Source organism: Gallus gallus, chromosome 8, assembly GCF_016699485.2.
Source record: "Gallus gallus isolate bGalGal1 chromosome 8, bGalGal1.mat.broiler.GRCg7b, whole genome shotgun sequence".
In the NCBI taxonomy this organism is placed as follows: Eukaryota; Metazoa; Chordata; class Aves; order Galliformes; family Phasianidae; genus Gallus; species Gallus gallus.
Window position 1 is genome coordinate 4,109,528 of NC_052539.1, and position 18,140 is coordinate 4,127,667.

The window sequence follows — 18,140 nt, forward strand, 5'->3', positions numbered from 1 at the left end:
AGCCAAGAAGTAAATTCCCTCCTTCCTGGAGCTGCAGGGTTCAGTTACTTTCCAGCAGGGACAGCACTTCGGCCAGAAGGAAAGGGATGGCAGGAGACAGATGGAAAAGACAAAAACTGAGTGGTTGGATAAAAAGCAATATTTTTCACACCTGTAAGTGGTGCCGGGTGTCTGGAGATCGTTCATTGTCCAGGCTGTTCGCTCTCTCATTCTGCGGCCTCACTGGCTGCCTCTCCTTCAAAGATGTGCTTCTTCCCCGACGTCCAGTTTGCTTCCCCTCAGACCTGCTAGAAACAGATGCTTTCAGTCCATGCTTGGCTCAATATCTGAGCAAGAATCATCCCCAAGATCCTAGATCACCCCCATCTGGCAACCTCAGCTATTTAACTGCAAGCACTGCAGAGTCATGCATGGAAATCTGAGGCAGCATGAGACCTGTTAATTCTGAATCTAATAGTACAGAAGTTATAGAGAACAAACAAAGTTCAGCTGCAGAGTATTCTGTCATCACATTTGCAGGAGTCCCCAGCAAACTTTCACAGCCCATACCAAGAGCCACATCGCTACTGCTAATTGCCACACCAGCATAATGCAACCCAGCTACACAAACTGCAGGCACACACCCAAGAGTAGCACAGAAATACCTCTTCACAAGAGCAACTACTTGCTTGAAATAACCAAAGAAACTATATGGTTGGGTTGCTGAAGCCCACATTCACTCTGCCATTTGGGAACTCAGACTTAACAACTACTTTTAAAGCCAAAATCTGCATCAGACAACTTATCTTTGAGCACGAAGCCCCAGAGTAAATGGTTGGACTAGAAGATCTTAAAGGGTCTTCTCCAACCTTAATGATTTTGTGATCCCTGAGAAACATCAGAGCAAGACTGCTCTTTGTGGTTCTTAGAATGCATTTATCAAGCACCCAAGTTCCTTCTCTCAAGTGCCTGAACACAAGGCCAGTCTCCTTGCTTGATGGATAAAGACAATGCTGAACAAATGATAGCAGGCTGCCCATGGCTTCCCAAGGAGCCTTGCAGCAGGTGCAGGGCTGTGTCACTGCTCTACCTGGTGGATGGGATAATGAGGGACTCCGTCTTGGTGATCTTCCCGCTGGGTGGGAGCTTCTCAACAAACACATCTGGTGCGGGAAGTTCTGCTTCTTGGACCTCAGCTTGCTGGTTAGACTCCTGCAAACACACACAGAACCACATGAGGAACAAACACTTCCCCCTCTCGCTACTGCAAGGGCTTGCAGGACACATGCCAGCTTGGCTCTGGCTGGGCCACATTCAGCCTCTCCCTTGCAGACACGCTACTCACTGCCAAGGGGACTAGCCAACGCTGGCTATCTTAGGCTCCCTGTTCCCAGCTCTGCCTCGCAAGGGAGCTGGAGGCTGAAAAGGTGCTTGAAAATACTACTTTGGAGCAGGCACTCTCTCAACTCAAAGCCAAGGACAAGCTTCCTTACGCAACACTGATTAATTCAGTTTACCCAAAAGAACCACTGGAGAAGTGGAGAGAGAAATACGTAAGAGAAAAGTTACAAATAGCATATCTTCAGAAGAGCAACTCGAGCTTTGGGATTTTCCCCCGGGACCAGCTTGATTTCTGCCAATTCAAATCGAAGGTGTACTTCCGTCTGGTATAACGCACCAGCTTTGAGGATGCTTTTCAGGACAAGACACATGCTCAGTAGCATCCTTCAGGCCAGCTTTCCTCAAATCAAGAGAAAGACTGTTTAAATGGAAGGCCACGTAGAGCATTTTCATTTCAGAAGGCTGAAAGATAAGAACCTCTGACAACTGAGGTCAGGAGGAGAGCCCAGCACTATCATCACTGCAGCTATCAGTAATCTACACAGGTTGTGATGCATATGCAACTATAAGAAGAGACAGACACGCGCTACCGAATGCAGTTCACAGCTGACACTCAAACTGCCAGACAAAGTTAAGAAGCGAGTTTCCAACTTACAAAAGAGACAGTGTCAGAAATACTGTCGTCTGTGTGTTTGGTTCCAAGACTCTTTGTCTTTTCAGGCACTTCTACCTGCTTGAGAGGAGAAAACCGTTAGCAGGTACAGCAGTAGCACAACTTTTCAGCCACGCTCTCTGGATCAGACTGTTTGAATGACACAGTTTAAACACAGAACAGCTCTGTAGGAGCACTGACACATGCATCACCCAGAGCAGACTGCCTTGCAGCTGCTTCGCAGAAACAACCCTGGTGTCGCCACAGCCTCCCAGTGCTGCCAGGCCCTGGCACGTTGTTGGTGACAGCACAGAAGCAGAGCTGACAGGGGATGCAATGGGTAATGGTCACAAATAAGAAACGTGTGTTTGGCAGACCAAGGGAGGGCGCTCAGGGAAAGGCCTGCACAAGGAGCCTCTATTACAGTGCTTCTGGGCACAGAGAAACAACGTCCAGACCCTGAGTATGCTCCTACTCTCTGCTTAGGAGGGATGCTGCTGATTAGTGCTGTGAGGTGCTTCAGCACCTTCCCTTCATTCAGTCTTAGAAACTCAGCACCTAAAACCCTCAAACAGATCTAATAACTCTACGCTAAGAGATGTTCTACACCGTACAGAATATAAAGAGAAGCCCTCCAGAATTGGGCTGCTATTCTCTGTGCCTAGAATGCTCATCTAAATAGGCAAAGAGTGAGCTCCCCTTCAGAATTCTCTCCCAGCCACCACGAAAAGAAACACAACGTAGTGTGGTAAAGGCTTCCCTGAGCAGCACCAGGGAAGTCCCTAAAGCTCCCAGGCAACATCTCCCAGCCTGGCTATTGCAAACACATGGGAATCTGGAGATACTCATAGCATTGGCAATTATTCAATACATAAACTGAAGATGTTCACTTGAGTGAATACTTTATTTGCATTAAAAATAAATAAACCAAACCACGCTTTCTTCAGAATATTCGTGTCTCTGCATCAGAGTCTTCAGAGGAGGTCACAGAGGGTGTCTATTTACACGTATAAACAGAGATGGTGCAGGTAACAAGGCTGAACACGGCAGGATGATACCAGGCAGTCAGAGCACTTGAATTTCAAAGGGAACGTAGGTGGATAGGAAAGACCTCAAGGCCGCTATGTTAACTACAGGCAGATAACCTTCTTGAAACGACTTACAGGACTTGATGGCTCTCTCTGGCTCCTGATGCTGTGGATGCTACCAATTTCTGTCTGAGAGCTGGAGTGTGACAGTCCTTCAAAATAAGGTCTGAAGGAGGAAAGCAAAAACAATTTCTTGTTATTAAAAACATTAGCAGAGGAAGTCCACAGCAAAAGAAATGTGACCGTTCCAAGGTGCCTTAACACTCCTCAGAAGTTCCAGTAAAATTCAGAAGCCACTTTTGTTCCTCTGAGTGAAAGAAACGAAGGGGAAAGAAGGTCTCCAGCACAGCAAAGGAAACGAGAAAGTCTAAGGATCTCTGTCTAGCCCTGACGCTGACTGACCTCCACTTAACAGCTCCAACACGTCAGCTGTCTCACACTAAATCATATTCATAAAGCTCTCACAAGGAATGCTTGCATGCTCTCACACTACATGCCAAACTGAAGTTTTTATTTCCATAAAATCTAGGATGGGCCCACGGATACAGCATTTTCACACTGCAGAACAGAATGTTAACTCTACAGAGGCATTTGCATCTTTCCTACCCCAAGCACCAGGTGCAAAGTTTCACACTGCAAATTTTGTTTCAGCTCTGCAAATGCTGGCTGAACAACATGCCATTCCAGGCAAGGTTTAGCTCTTGATGGAAAGACAGCAAGTGAAGGAGAATTACTGCACCCCCACCCATACTCTGCTCATGTGGGTAAGTGACTCCTGATGCTAACATGCATTTTATTTCCAGCTTGCATCTGGATTTGGCTGCCAGCCTTAGGATCCAATTACACATTTGCTCAATAAGATAAGATAGCACTTACAATCAGACTGTGCATCCATGTCAAAAGGCAGATCAACACAGAAGGCTTCAAGGCTCAACTATGATTTAAGGAATTGATTTTTTTTTTTTCCAGGAAAAAAAAGATGCCTAAAACTATCAGCATTTACCACATTCCTTTCACAGTATGAACATAAGGACCAGACAGAGCAAGATGAAGTGTCTCCCCAGGATCAACTAGAAGTGATCCCTGGCTCAGTTACACAGAGCTGCCATATATCAGCACCTACAAAAGCTAGTTCGGAACAGGCTTGAGTGTATCTATCTGTGCCGTGGTCAGTTCCCCTTTGCAGTCCCTACAAAGGCTCTTTCCACATAGGATCCTACCAGCTTTCCCAGAAAGACTGCCTTGCCCATCACGATTTTCTGCCTCTGCAGCTTCTAACTGTTCTGCTGCAGCACCAGATTTCCTGTCTGCGTCTACCACCTCTTCAAAACACTTGTGTACAACTTAATTCCACTGGCTGCCTGTCAATTCTCACTCCTGTGGTCAGGTGGAAGGGCAAGCAGAGTAACTGCACAGGAAACAAGTAAAAAAATACATGAAGGGAAATCAGCTCACAAGCAGTCATTAAATTATAATGTACACTGGAGCTCTGACACCAGGCTGGGCAGTTGAGGTAATAAGGTGGAGGGGTGTGAGTAGAACATCTAATCTGTGTTGACACTGCACACTGTCTCTTTTCAGTTCCAGCTCTTGGGAGACTGAGTCCCAGGTAGCTGCCCAAACTGACTACTCTGCAGGGGACAGCCCAGCATCAGCCATGCCATGCTTACTTTAACTTTGGCTTTGGTGTGCTCAAAACACTGTCATCATCTTCCATTTCTGGCCCACTGTCACTGGGGTTCTCTATATCCAATGTGTCGTACAGAAGGTCCAAGTCTTCCTCCACCTCTGGAACGTGCTCTGCAGGGTCCTGCTCTGAATCCAGAACCTACGTGCAGGAGAAAAGCAGGCATTGTTCACCAGGAGTCAAACAGATCCCACGTCACCGGAGATCCCTTGATGACTGCAGGGCACCAGGCTTAGATTCTGTTTCTAGTGCGAGGATACTATATCTAGCAGCAACATTAAGCATACCAGGAGTGCTCGTTGAGGGTGAAGCCGTCAGTGTCTGGTTAAGCAACACTTACCTATTAGATTAGGTATTCATGGACAAGCTATTAACCATAGATCATGTCAATCAGTCAATCCTGTTCTATAAACAAAGCCTTAAGAAGGCACCCAGCAGAGTCTCAATTTTCTTAGAAAAAGTACAGAAATGTGGTACTACAAAATGAGTATTGCAGCTTAGGTATTCCTGAAACAGTTGTCATTACACCCCCTGATTTTGTACGTGGTACCCAACCAGGCAGAAAAGTAGTAACAACAACGTCCACAGGAGGCATCAAAAGCTTGGACAAGGATCAGCTGCAACCCACACACAGATCTGAAGAGAACACAAATCTCACATCCAAACTCCCCTGGGTCTCTCTTCACATACAGCGTAAGCATACAGGTGTACACAGCTCTGAGTCTGCTTTTCTAATAGCAGCTCCAGAAGAACAACAGCTCAGCTGGCTGAGACCTCAGATTTAGGTGCTGACTCTGCTGAGCTAACTTAGGAAGAATAGCAAAGCTAACAGGACTGTTTGGAAGCATAAGAAAGCACGAGGAGTTACTCACTCTTTCCTACGAGCCACGATATCCGCACACAGACAGACAGCCAAATGAGCAGTTAACGGTTTTTATATTAGGTACTTAATGTTATGCAGGCTTTTGTGCTCAGGGCCTCTTTCATTTTTAGCTCTGACCAGAAAACTGTAGTTCTTGTACATCTACGTACTGAAATTTTCCAAGTCTTGCCTGGCTGTTGTAGCAGGACTATCAAAGCAGCGGCGATTGCATTTCACAAGCAACGTACACAGTACACTGCTTGCCTCTGAAGTGGTCAGAGACAGTTTTGAAGACCGCTTTGAAATTAACAGGTAAAGAAAGGAGTGTTTGCCAAAATGTAGTTTTAATAGAATTTGATCTAGAAATCATTTGATGACATTTTAAAGTTGGCCCTCAAGCCTCCATGCAAGGCCAGGGTGCCACGACGGGTTGTATCAACTGCAAAATGAATGGAATTAGGGGGTAAGGAGGAGAATGTTCCTGGGGACCACAGCAGAGACCGCACCAAAGAGGTGAGAGAGCAATATGCAGACGGAAAGGTTCTAGAATGCATTACTCACCTCATCAGACACTTTAAATCTCTTCAGCAAAGCCACAACCTTCTGCTTGAAGTTTTGTTGCTGCAAGTCAAAGACATTTTTATGTGAGTAAAGCATCAGTGAACTGCTTTCTCCCAGTGTGTAAGAAGCCCAGAAGCATGACACTGGTGCTCTAGCTGCTGCTTCAAGACAAAAAGACTGCTGGCACCACGAACCAAGTCCCTGCTGTTCACACATTGAAAACAGCTTTTCCAGACCTAGGACACTTTCTCTTCTGCCTTACAACAAAGTAGGTCCCACTCTGCTCAACCTAAGAAACCTTCTGGCCCTGATGAATGGCATACCGCTCCTGGTTGGATGCGCAGAGGACAGCCAATTTCTGGCAAGCACCCCACAGTCAACTAATCTGGTTCTTAACATAGTGAGACAACATCGGTATCTATCCACTAACTCAAAGCACAAATGCATTTTCTATCAACAAAGCACTGCTTTACCCTGTTGCAGTTCAACCTGGCAGGCTTGCTTATGTGACTACTATCACTGCAGAAAAGCGGTGAGGCTTGTTCTTACCACCTGCCTATCAGAAAAACCTTTTCCAAGTCTGACATTGCCAGATCCCAGACATAGCAGTCACCTAGCCCAAAAGAACACAAGCCAAACTGTTGCACTTCCTTTGTGTGTATTTGCCCATAAGAGCTATTTCTCTCTGGTAGAAACAAGCAGCTGAGATTTATTATGAGCTACTGAGCCATTCTCAGTCACTGACCAAACTAATATGCATGTTCTTAAGAAAAGGTACAGGAGACCCAAGTAAGAGAGCTGGTACAGGGCATCTGAAGTGGTATCCCTGTGTCAGGAGGAAAGCCAAGAGAAATGGTTGGCACCAGGCCACACCTTGGTGAAGAAAGTTGTTTGTTGGCTTGCCTGTATCTCATGGGAGCTTTCCCCTAGTAAACCCTACCGGTCCCACCACTCCAGCCGCAGGCACCTCACAATGCCCAAGTCTCCAAAATTCACCCTTTACCACTGAACTCAAATCCTGTAAGCTGCTGCCACCTTCTAGACAGCTGAATTTGAAGGGAAATGAAATCATCACGTTCAAACAAGACCATACAAAGAATGGTCCCCGCTGCACTGGCAGGAGTGAGATGCTCTCATGTTAGAGTTGTCCTTTGACTCAGGATGTCAAGGAAAAACATCCATCATGCAGACCAGCTTGGACCAGCATGGCAGTCTGCAGAAGGAGGACACACAACAGGCAGTAGCTAAGGCAACATGGCAAGAGCTGTTCTCTGGCCTGAATGGTCTGACAGTCAAAACACAGGAGCCCTGCTGAGGCTGATGTTAAATTTACTGGCAGCACCAGCCCTATGCACTGGAGATTCAGTATCAGTTCAGTGGTCAGGGACAGAAAGACGTTCTCATCATAGTTAATAACCATGGGGTATACTTTGTCACCTGCTGTCACTAACGCCTGTAAAACAATATTAAAGACATCAAGGATATGAGGTAGCAAGCTCCTAGTTTTATATACAGTCTTTTTAATCACGGGTTCAGATCAAAACAGTGCTTATTCAAGATCTTTTCAAACATGGATTTGAGAAATAGCCTCGCAGAAGGTACAAACGATCTCCAAACATACTTCAAAATCCAAAAACAAAACCCCACAACCAACAAACCTAGCCCATCCGTGTGACATTGAGTTATTGCCATCACAGACATGCACAAACACTTGTGTAGGCAGAAGGCCACATTGTGCGTTACGGTGCAGTCAAGCGCAGGTCAACGCTCCACGTGGAAGTTCAGTCTTGCAGGCAAACACATGCTTGCTGTCAGAGGGCAGATGGCTGGCTGCATGCTACTCACCGAAGCCTTCAATATCCAGCTACTTCTTTGGCCTCAGCATGCATCACCTCAGGTTCATCCGTTTGGCTCCAGCCCCTAACTGAACTACTGAACTTCATCTGAAACTTTCCCACGGCTCTCTCCCATGCAGAGCACAAGCAGAAGATCTTTCCTTTGCTTAAGCCTACTATCAGGACCACGTGAGCACAGACCATGCCCTGGCTTTGTTACGGGGCTGACTTTCACATAGTTATATTATTTTTGGAGCACCCTAACCTTGCAGCTAAAGGACACTCACAGCACCACAGACTGCTCCACTCCCTGATCCGATAGCTTCTGCTGGCTCTTCACATGCTGCGACCATGCCCCCAGGCTCCCTGCCAGCTCCCACAGGCCACATGCACTGCACATCCTAGCCAAACCCCATCAGTGTTAGTAAAACTAATTTCCACCGACCCTGGTTATGGACGTCGTTCTTACTATCGATCTCCGCTGCTTCTTGGGCTTCCCCAGCTCGTACTCATCATCATCCAAATCCTGAACAGAAAGAGGATTCCTTTGTTACCTTTGTGGTTTGGGGACACACGATATTTAAGTCCTAACAACATTCCCTCTATTAACCTGCTGCTCTGTCTTGCAGACCTTCAGCATTTGCTTCATTTTTCTGCAGTTATGATGGCAGAGGGAAAAGGAATTGAATTAGGCCAGCAGAGAGCTGGGAACGCCAGCTCAGAGGAGCAAAACAGCCCAAGTTCTAGAAAGAAACAAGGATTCCCTCAGTCCCACATTTCAGTGGGTTCCTCTCAGTACCCTCCAAGACACAGAAGGCAAGTGATGCCAGAGTCTGAAGGCAAGTAAGATCCAAACTCAAAGGCATCTCACTTCTGCACAGGGAGTTCTCTGTCAGGACACAGTCTGCAGGAGGTATTAAAGACTAAAATCCTACTCAGATCCCACCAGCCCTTAAGTTACAGCTGGGGGCCTCATCGGGGTCTTTGAATCTAATCAGCATTACAGAAACAATCAACTGCTGCCTTGACAATTGAGCAGATCAACTCAGTATTTTAGTGTTTAAAGGGGACTCAAGACAACACATAAGGAGACAAATCACAGCGTGGTGAAAGAAATGGGTTGCTGTGCATCTCCATTCTCCCTCTGCAACCGCAGCTCAACACTTGGTGACTGTCTCACACTGTCACAGCTTACTCAAGGAAACAGACTTATCGTTTCAAGCAGAAGCTGAGAAAAGTATACGCTCTACAGAAGCTTTCACGGGAAGAAGCCATGCCCTAAACAGTACCTGGCCCTGCACGGCATCATCACTGGCCTCCTGCTCAGAAGAGAAGCTCTCGTACTCCTCCTCGGAATAGTTGTCTGAAAGGGAAGGAAAGAGGGGAGAGATCCCATGAAACTCCTTTAACGGGAGGAGAAAATCTCATCCAAAGAGCAGAGAAAACCAACAGTCACAAACCAAGAAAGGAGGCACATAAAGAAATGCTTGCTTCTTTATCTTTTATCTATGTTAGAACCAGTGAGATGGGAACATCCCGGAGATGAGGAACAAGGAGAAACATATCTAGTAAGAAGGATAGACCAGCACACAGATAAGGCTCCTTAGGATACCATTCCTTTTTCTCTGGAAAGAGTCACCTGGCAGACAACAGCAAGGAAGGAGTTTTCCCCACAAGGGAAAGAATTTTTCCCCCTTAGCGAGCCTAGCTGTCTTCAGAAGACACGGCAGGAGAGTCTAAATTCTACTGACATGACACTTGAGGTGACCTGCCTGGCCTCAGGCAGCAACACACAAGCACCTGAATGCACTGCCTTCAACACGTCGCCCTGCTGGCAGTGAGCAGAAGGCTGCTACCACAGAGAAGGTGAACGACTGTCACAAACAGAAACCCAAGTACTTTCCTACATAGTGAGCAACACTGGGGATTTACTCCCATTAAGCCAGATCATATTCCATTTAAAAAATATGGTAGCTTTGTAGGTATTATGTAAGTTAACATATATTGTACAAGGAAGGAAAAAAAAATTAGAAGAGCAGCTTAAATGTGCATCTCCTGAATATGACACTGTTAGCCATATGAGGAGCTACAGGTTCTCAGCACACCCACCAGTAATGCTGGCAGAGCACAGACCTAATTTGCTGGATGGCTTAAGCCCGGTGTGAACCTTTGACAACCCCTAACTCTGGCAGCCATACTCCTTGCTTACACAGCAACAGGTTTGCAAAGTTGGTTTTCTTTGCAGGAACCAGTTAAAGATAGAGGCATAGGTACAAGCCTCATTCTTTCCAGGAGGCATCTAAGCTCAGGTGGGGTTTAACTCCTGTTAGTTCAGGAAGGCAGTAGTCCCCAGAGCATGTGGTTGCACTTCACCTGTAGACTTGATTTTCTGGCTGGCCTGCATAGTGCTGTCTTCGTGGTCAATTGGTTGACTTGACAAGGAGAAGATCCAGATTTCTGCTACCTTTACTGCAGCTTCTTTGATGTTGCTGAAAAGGCTCAGTACCTGGCCACCTTCTGTGGGGTGCTGCATGACCTGGGACAGAAATCAAGCAGAACAAATCAATGCAAGTATTTAAACTTGCACCATTTGTATACTATGAGAGTTATTTATGTTGAGAGAGTTACTCCAGATTTCCAAACAGAGAAGACAGACAACACCCTGCAACTGCAGGAGCCGCATGCAGGCAACACACAACGCTAGCTGAGATTTTAGTTGACTGCTAATGCAAGTGATGGAAGGAAAGGAGAAATTTTCTGAGCTTCACAGTTGATTAGCTCACCCGTGAAACACAATACTTCAATACCTCATTACTATGTATTTGCTTCCACAGCATAGGACTGATTTGAATCATCAAGTTACCTACCTTCGGAACCTTCACAGTTGAGGAACTTAAAAGCCAAAAGAAAAAACCAACCCAAAATTATCAGTGGGATACACAGCAAAGTGCTTCCTAAAGCAAAAACTGCCGCTCCACAATCTTGGAGGAGATGGCCATACTGGGCTAATTAAGTGGTGAATCACAAAAAGCAAGACGTGGTGGAGGCAGACACATCTCAGTGTGGGTTTCTCACTGCAGCCATCTTCCCTTTGATGCCCACAGCTGTCAGAGCTCTCCTTAGAATCTAAGGCTCAGGTTCTTCTCTTGTCCCAACAGTCATAGCAATCGCTTCCCCATCCCCACTTGTCTGCACTTCAGCTTCCAACCACACACCGGGCTGCTCTGTCAGCTCCTCACGTGGCTTTAAAATGACCTGAGCTGATGAGGAACATATGCCCTCTCAAGCTCATGCTTTCACCAACTTTTCATCGCTTTGTTTTCTTTCGACTCCTATAATAACTTTGTGTGCGTGCCCGTGCTGTGTAGGGGTCATTAAACTATAAATTCCAAAGAGAGAGAGGCTTGTAAAAGGATATAGCATTTGTTTACCCAAAGTCTTCGATTTCAGAAATATTCCAGATGAGCTGGAGAGTAACTGTTTCCCAACAAAGTGAACCTTTGGAAATGCAGGACCTTCTAACCTCAGTCAGCTGACGTTACAAAAAAGACATAAGAAAACCCACACACAGCAGCAAATGCCCAGCACTCAGAAGCTCACTGATGGATCTAATTAATGGGCCCACACGTTTTCTGCCTTAGAGCAACAGTCAATTTCTAGTTCTTAAACTAAACATGGTACAGGAAAAATGTTGCCTATAGGACTACAAATCACAATTTGGACAGTTCAGATGGGGAGATGTACGTTTACTGCAAGTCTAAGTCAAGCTTAACTCACACAACAGAAGCATTCTTAACAATAAATTATTTAACACTGCAATAAATCACTGCAGCATAACTGTAATTTACAGGTGGAAACAATGAAAGTATTTACTGGCAGAATGCAGTCTGATGAAACATGTTGGTGCTACATTGAACCTGGAAGGCCTGTCCAAGTGACCTTAACAGCCTTGTTTCCACAAATATGAAACATTTAAGAACATGAGGCAAATGTGTTAGTTCAGCTCCACCAAATGGACTGATACAAAAGAAAATGCATTACTATTGAAATACATGCAGAAGTGTTCTGAATGCAAAGGGGATTTGAGCCGCTTTTGAGTGAGTTGATTTGGACCTCTTCACTCAAAACAAAAGCAGACAAGATACTCCACAAACCTTGTAAGCTAATAAGCCTCAAGAATCCTTTAGCTCTCAAGATGTTATCCAGAAAATGTACGATATTAGTACTCAGTACTAAGATCTGTTTAAAGTATTGTTCTGTGAATACTGATGAGCGTTAAGATAGTTGCATGAAATCCATCCAGGCACTTCTCAATAAGGAAAGTAATAACACTGGATTTAAAGTGATGGGAGAATCCCCCCCCTTCTAAGTGTGGGCCATGCCAAATACTGCTCACCTCAGCCATGTTGATAGACCCCACGGCCAGAGTCTTGTAGCCTAGAATGGTTCGGTTCTTGTACCGCTTCCGCCGCTGCAGCATGATCTGAAGCTTGTTGCCTTCTCTCTTCAAGAAGTGAGGGTACTGGGGTTGAAAATAGAAAGCAGAAGTTCATTGTGTGTCTTGATGTCATCTCCCAAGCTGTCTGGTTCACAGGTAAACTCCATTCCTACACTGAACTTAACCCTCAACCCTACGTTACCCCAAGGAAGCAATCATTTCTGACTCTCATCTTAAAAACACAGCCTTTCTAAAGCTCTGTCACAAAACCCAAGTGCCACACGAGGGATCAGCAGGCATGGGGAGAGCTCAGGTAATCCCATGCCCTTGCTTTTGCAGCCCCAGGACAGGAGGCAGCTCAGGCCTTGTATGCCTGCACTACACAGAGCATGAGGCACAGTGGTACCCACCAGGCACTGACAAAACAATCCTGGCTGTTCTGTTCAGAAGTGCTGAGCCCAAGTCCAGTCCCAAAGAGCCGAGCATCCTCCAAGAGATGGGCTACAGAAAGGAGAACCTCACTGCAGAGACCCGAATTGCACGCTGGATACTCTTAAGTGAAGGATACTTCGTTTCACTATTTTTTTTTCTTCTCCTCTCCCCACTTTGGGAAATGGTGAGAGTAACTTCCTGCCTCTTAAAAAGCCTGATAAATACAACTGCTGAGTGCCACCAGAAACCTTGAGATGTTAATTTGCAGTCCAGAGCAGGCCTGACTGCTGCGCAAGGAGCCGAGAGCAGTGGCCATGCAAACAAGTGGAATACTAATTAACTCACTGCTCTGCAAGGATGGGATCGACTGCCTTGCACAAGGCAGCAGCCCTGCAGAAGGGAGGAACAGCACTCCATGCAATTAAAATGTCACCTTAATTGCATCCAGCCACAAACTGAGTGCGTGACTTCACAGATCCACAACACCAAAGGAAGTTATTGAGGACTGGGGCTGGCAGCAGGGGCTCAGAAGGCAAGAGGCACCTTTTGCATTCAAACCTCCCACCCTCCTGCAGCTGAGACCATTCCAAGTGTTGGGAAGGCAGCAGGGGAGAGGGATTCCTTGCTCTCAGCTGGAGGCACTGGGGTCCTCTGAGGCTGCTTAAGCACAAGCCTGCAGCTGAACTCTTAACATCATGCTGCGTCCCAGGCCAGTTTGATCTCAGTGCCTACAGTTTTCTGGGATTCAACTGGATGGATCAAGTCCACACACGTGCAAGTTTGTTTTTCAAAGGTGTTTCCTGGCCACCTCTGATGAAGATTCACAGAAACGATTAAAAAAAAAGAGACATCCAGAGACATTCAGGCCACTCAGCTCCTCAGTTAAAGGCAAGGTGCTCTGGAACAGCCAAGCCACTCTCACTGCACAGACAGCTATTTTTAATTCCTGCCACTGCTTGTCAAATCTACAGAATGGTTTCAACAAAAACTGTTCAGTAACTGCCACTCCATAACATAGTATTTGAAAAGAAGACACAGGAAGCCCCAAGCACTGCAAGCACCTCCAAGGGCAAGAAGAGGGGACTATCATACGCGCCAGGGAACTTCAATTGATCCTGAGAAACTCACAGAGGGTCAGGAAGAGCAGCCATTCCAGCAGTCAGGGTGACAGGAGCTTACATGCCAGAAAGGCTACTGCTGGTCTCAGCCTAGCTAGCTAGATGAATCAGGTTCAGACACACTATAGCTCTAGTCTTACCCCACCTGCATAACGGAGCACTGCCCGCCCAGACAGCCTGCAATGTGTGCACACATGCAGAGCGAAGCAATATGGAGATACTGGCTGCTGCTGCAAGACACTGAGGCTTTCTCATGCTGAGACATCCACATGCTTTTACTCTGTGGTCCATCACCACTCTTAAAATATCCCAGGCACTAAATTCAGACTGTACCTGGCTCAGACTATACTTAGCTAAGAGTAGCTTCCAGCCATCGTCCAATTAAGAAATAATAAAAGCTGTCATAAAAATCCTGCTGTGCCATTTCAGGAAGGCTTCCCAGACCTCACTGCATCCAAGAGCACTAATCCTTCCTGCAGCAGAGAGATCAGCAGCACATCTCTGCACTAAGCTTGCTCATATCACACACACTGCTCTGAGGGCTTACAGCGTCATAGACATCATTATCCCCTGTTCTGGCTCAGTTCCCAGCCCCTCCTGAGGAAACCAACTTAAAAACAATGCCGTGTGTCCTGCTGCAGTATTGCTCTGAGTTGCTGGGGAAAAAAGAACAACAAAAAAAAAACACGTTCCAAAACAAAATCTGCAGAAGCATTTGCTGACACAGGATGGGCAGAGGGAGATCTGGCTCATCCTAAGGCTCTGCTCCCAGTCATTGGAAAGCTGCAGTCTTAAGCATCACTCATACTTATTCCTGGCACGTGGATTTCTCCTTCCTTCTCACAAGGGAGGGGATGCAGTGCTGCAGTTAGCACAGTTTGCAAGCTGCATCAGGACAGAAGCAGAAACACCATCCATCCGTGTACCTGCCCGTGCAGTCCCAGGGTTATCATCTGTCTGCAGTGAAACCTCACCTGCCTCGAGCCTACCCAGGTCTCAGAGTAACAGCCAGTCTGTCCTGCATCACCACTACAGCCCTACAGAACAAACTCCAGATGGCAAAATCTAACCCTCAGTCCCAAAATACAGATAACCTAGACAAGAATGCTTCTGAGTGTCTGCTCCGTGCATGCAGGACTCTCCCGTGTGCTCACAGCAGCCCAGCCTCTTATCTCCCTTATTTCCCTGCTCAAGAGGAAGCACTATGGCAGGATGCTCTGAGGAGAGCAACAGACACAGTACAGAAGGATCCTCAACACAGACCCACAAACACCTCTGCTCACACACAGGTGCCCTGGTGCCCCCTCCCACTTACCTGCAGTGAGAAGGTCAGTGCGAGCTCCGTCTCCACGTGTCCACTCGGGGGCAACACGATCTCGTGGGACCTCAGGATGCGCTTGGAGCCCTGCACAGAAGCAAAGTCCATGTGGTAAATTGCCCAGCCAGCCACTTCTTTGCCATCCAGCCCAAATGGCTCAGCCGTGGAACTGCAGAGCTCCAACGACAGGCCTCGCTCTCCCTGATGTTACCCGGAGCTGCCTCTGTGCTGCCTCTCCCCAGGGAAAGGATAAGGCAGCAGGTTCTGCAGGCAGGGTTGTCAGAGAGCTGGGCTGCAGGCAGTGCTGGAAAGACTCTGGCCTTGGAAGGGGTGGTGGGAAGGAAGACTGGACTGAAACAGCCCTGGATTGATATCCCATCCCTATTTAAACAAAACTGGGAAATGCATTCAGGGACTACCACAGAGAAAGTGAATGGATGGATGTGACCTTGCACTTGTGCGACATATTAATGAGATGAAAGGGAGATATTTGACTAATAAAGATTTGGGCATATTTACTGTCCCTAACTGCAACAAAGCAGCTTTTGTTCTGCCAAACCCCAGCATTCAAAAGCTATGAGTCAGCCCCCACCCCTCAAGCTCAAGTCTCATTTCATGACCGCAGCCAATAGGTAGCAGGCTCTGCATCTCCTGGGTTCACAGCCCGCAGTGTCACACATACATCTGTGGCATTGCCTCGGTGGACCAATCTTTGCTTTTTGTACACACAGTCTTTTTGTACCTCTGAGGAAAGTGGGGATTTTAACGTATTTAAACAACTCTGAGTTATTGAGGTTGCAGAATTTTAAAGAAGTCCACCATGCATTGCAGGGAATCTGGAGACATGACAGGAGTGCCATGCGACTTCACACCAGTGCTGTGTTTGGGCTGCCATGTGCTGAGCTACGGGGCTGTCTGCTGTAGGAGCATTTTGTTTCAGAGAACACTTCAGAGAGAACTAGCAGGGAAGCACAACAAACTGCTGCCTAGCAAATGCTTTTGCATTGTTCAAATAGTGGTAAGTTTCACAGGTCTCTGGCTCAATATTCTGCTGAGGTTGCAGCTCTGGCTTTGTCCAAACGGGCTGATCTCCCAGAGGCACAGAACTGTAGCTCTTAAAAAAAAACCCAGCATCTGAGAAAACAGAGACAGACGGGGAGTAAACACCTCCCAGCTACATCCAAAGTAAATCTATACACCTACATCAGCCCCACATAACATCCCAAAATGAGGGAGGAAGAAGGGGAGAGGCTGAGACTGGCTTACATCCCTTCCTCCTCACAAAGCCAGAATGCTGTGATTTGCAGGTGCCCCCAGTACATCACACAGCAGAGCAGGTTGAAAACTGAAGGACCCCCCCCAGCAATAGCAGCACATGTGCAAGTAAAGCACAGCTGGCCTTGCCACTGGCAATAGCAGCGTGTGCTCCGTGCTGCAAATCTCCTAACAGTAGCAATCTTGCTTTACGCATTATGCAACTCGAAATCTAATGAAAGCCCAAATATAGCAGCTTTAAAAAGACTGCAGCAGATAAATAGAGCAACAGCCTGGGAAATACGGTTGACAAGTCTTTGAACATCAGGAGGGCTGCAGGGAGACATGGGAAATGCAGGTAGGATGCTCTCATTAGGTCTAAATTCAGTCATTCCTTCTGGAAGGACTGCAGTGCCTGACACCTCTCTTGCAATTCCTCATACACAGCCAGCAAGTCATTTGACAGAGACCATATACTTTAAGATCCAATATCACCAGCTGCAAACAATAGCTGTGTCAGAAACCTGAGTGCTGGCAAATTAAGTAGCCTTAAAAGAGCTTGTCAGCATCACAATAACCTGCAAGCCATGAAGGAGGGCTTCAAATCTGCCTGCATCTGAGACAACTGCAGTGCTACTGTCCTACCATTAAATAGCACATCATGAGACATGAGCAATGATCGAACTGCAGTGCCAGGGACACCCGTAATGAAGCTATGGGCACCCTCTGGGACATCAGTTATTGCAGCTACTGTGACCTCAAGGCCAACTGCAAGGACAGATCAAGGCAAAAGCAATGGGCAGGGATGCAAGCTGCAGCCTGGGACTTGGCAGATAAGTATCCCAAACTTTTCCAGTTACAGAGGGCAAGTCCTTCATCTCCTTAGTTCTTCAGAGATCTGCCCTGCTACAGAAGGGACTGCAGAATAATTGCTCAGGTTTCAGTGTGTGACTTACCGTAGCGGGACAGATCACAACACGTATTCAGAACAGACAAGAAAGTCCCAACTGTTAAAACTCCCCTTGGGGCTTGCATGTCTGGAGCAGCACATTCAACCTTTTCACCCAGAGAACGTGTAAACCCTGAGCAGTAACCTGGATGGGAAAAAGCTTTGTTCTAGTAAAAGCTACTGGATTTCCCAGCCCAATCCTGGCACACCCTGCCTATAGATCATTCACTGAGAAGCCTCAGGCCCTTACAGTGATGCACACACTGACTTGGAGTACAAACCTACGGAGAGCTTTCAGCCCTGATCAGCAATATCTGACAGCCTGAGAATCCACAGCTGTGCATCTTCAGAAGTCAGCTGTGTGAAACTATTCCCTACCTTTCTGCTCCCTGCTACGTGAATGTGTATGTGAACCCCTCCAACACAGAGGAACACAATACTGCTGTAGCTGGACTGCTCGCAGAGATGAGAGATGCTGGCTAAATGCTCGGCTACATGTCCTCAGTCCGCAAAGCCTTCATGAGTTCACCTTCCAAGTTAGATTTTGACACAAACAGATCTCTGCAGGAGTTTGCCTGCCCCTTTTTTGGAAAGCAGCTTCTTTCCAGCATGGGTAATGGTACTTG

General features: G+C 46.8%; 1 protein-coding gene across 14 annotated transcripts in view; it reads right to left on the minus strand.

Annotated features, from left to right (window-relative positions):
• PACS2 (phosphofurin acidic cluster sorting protein 2) overlaps positions 1-18,140 on the minus strand; it is a 67,698-nt gene that overhangs the window by 27,540 nt on the left and 22,018 nt on the right. For 5 of the 14 annotated variants that reach the window (XM_025153184.3, XM_025153178.3, XM_046945011.1 and 2 more), the window contains exons 3-13: positions 15,309-15,398; positions 12,402-12,527; positions 10,379-10,541; positions 9,295-9,368; positions 8,451-8,531; positions 6,171-6,230; positions 4,731-4,888; positions 3,136-3,226; positions 1,976-2,053; positions 1,070-1,191; positions 152-287 (exon numbers count right to left, since the gene is read on the minus strand). In XM_025153184.3, coding sequence (XP_025008952.1) covers positions 152-287; positions 1,070-1,191; positions 1,976-2,053; positions 3,136-3,226; positions 4,731-4,888; positions 6,171-6,230; positions 8,451-8,531; positions 9,295-9,368; positions 10,379-10,541; positions 12,402-12,527; positions 15,309-15,398 — 1,179 coding nt within the window. Of the gene's footprint in view, positions 1-151; positions 288-1,069; positions 1,192-1,975; positions 2,054-3,135; positions 3,227-4,730; positions 4,889-6,170; positions 6,231-8,450; positions 8,532-9,294; positions 9,369-10,378; positions 10,542-12,401; positions 12,528-15,308; positions 15,399-15,522; positions 15,706-18,140 lie in introns of those variants that run through there. The other 9 variants (XM_025153186.3, XM_025153181.3, XM_046945009.1 and 6 more) reach the window with 7 other exon arrangements.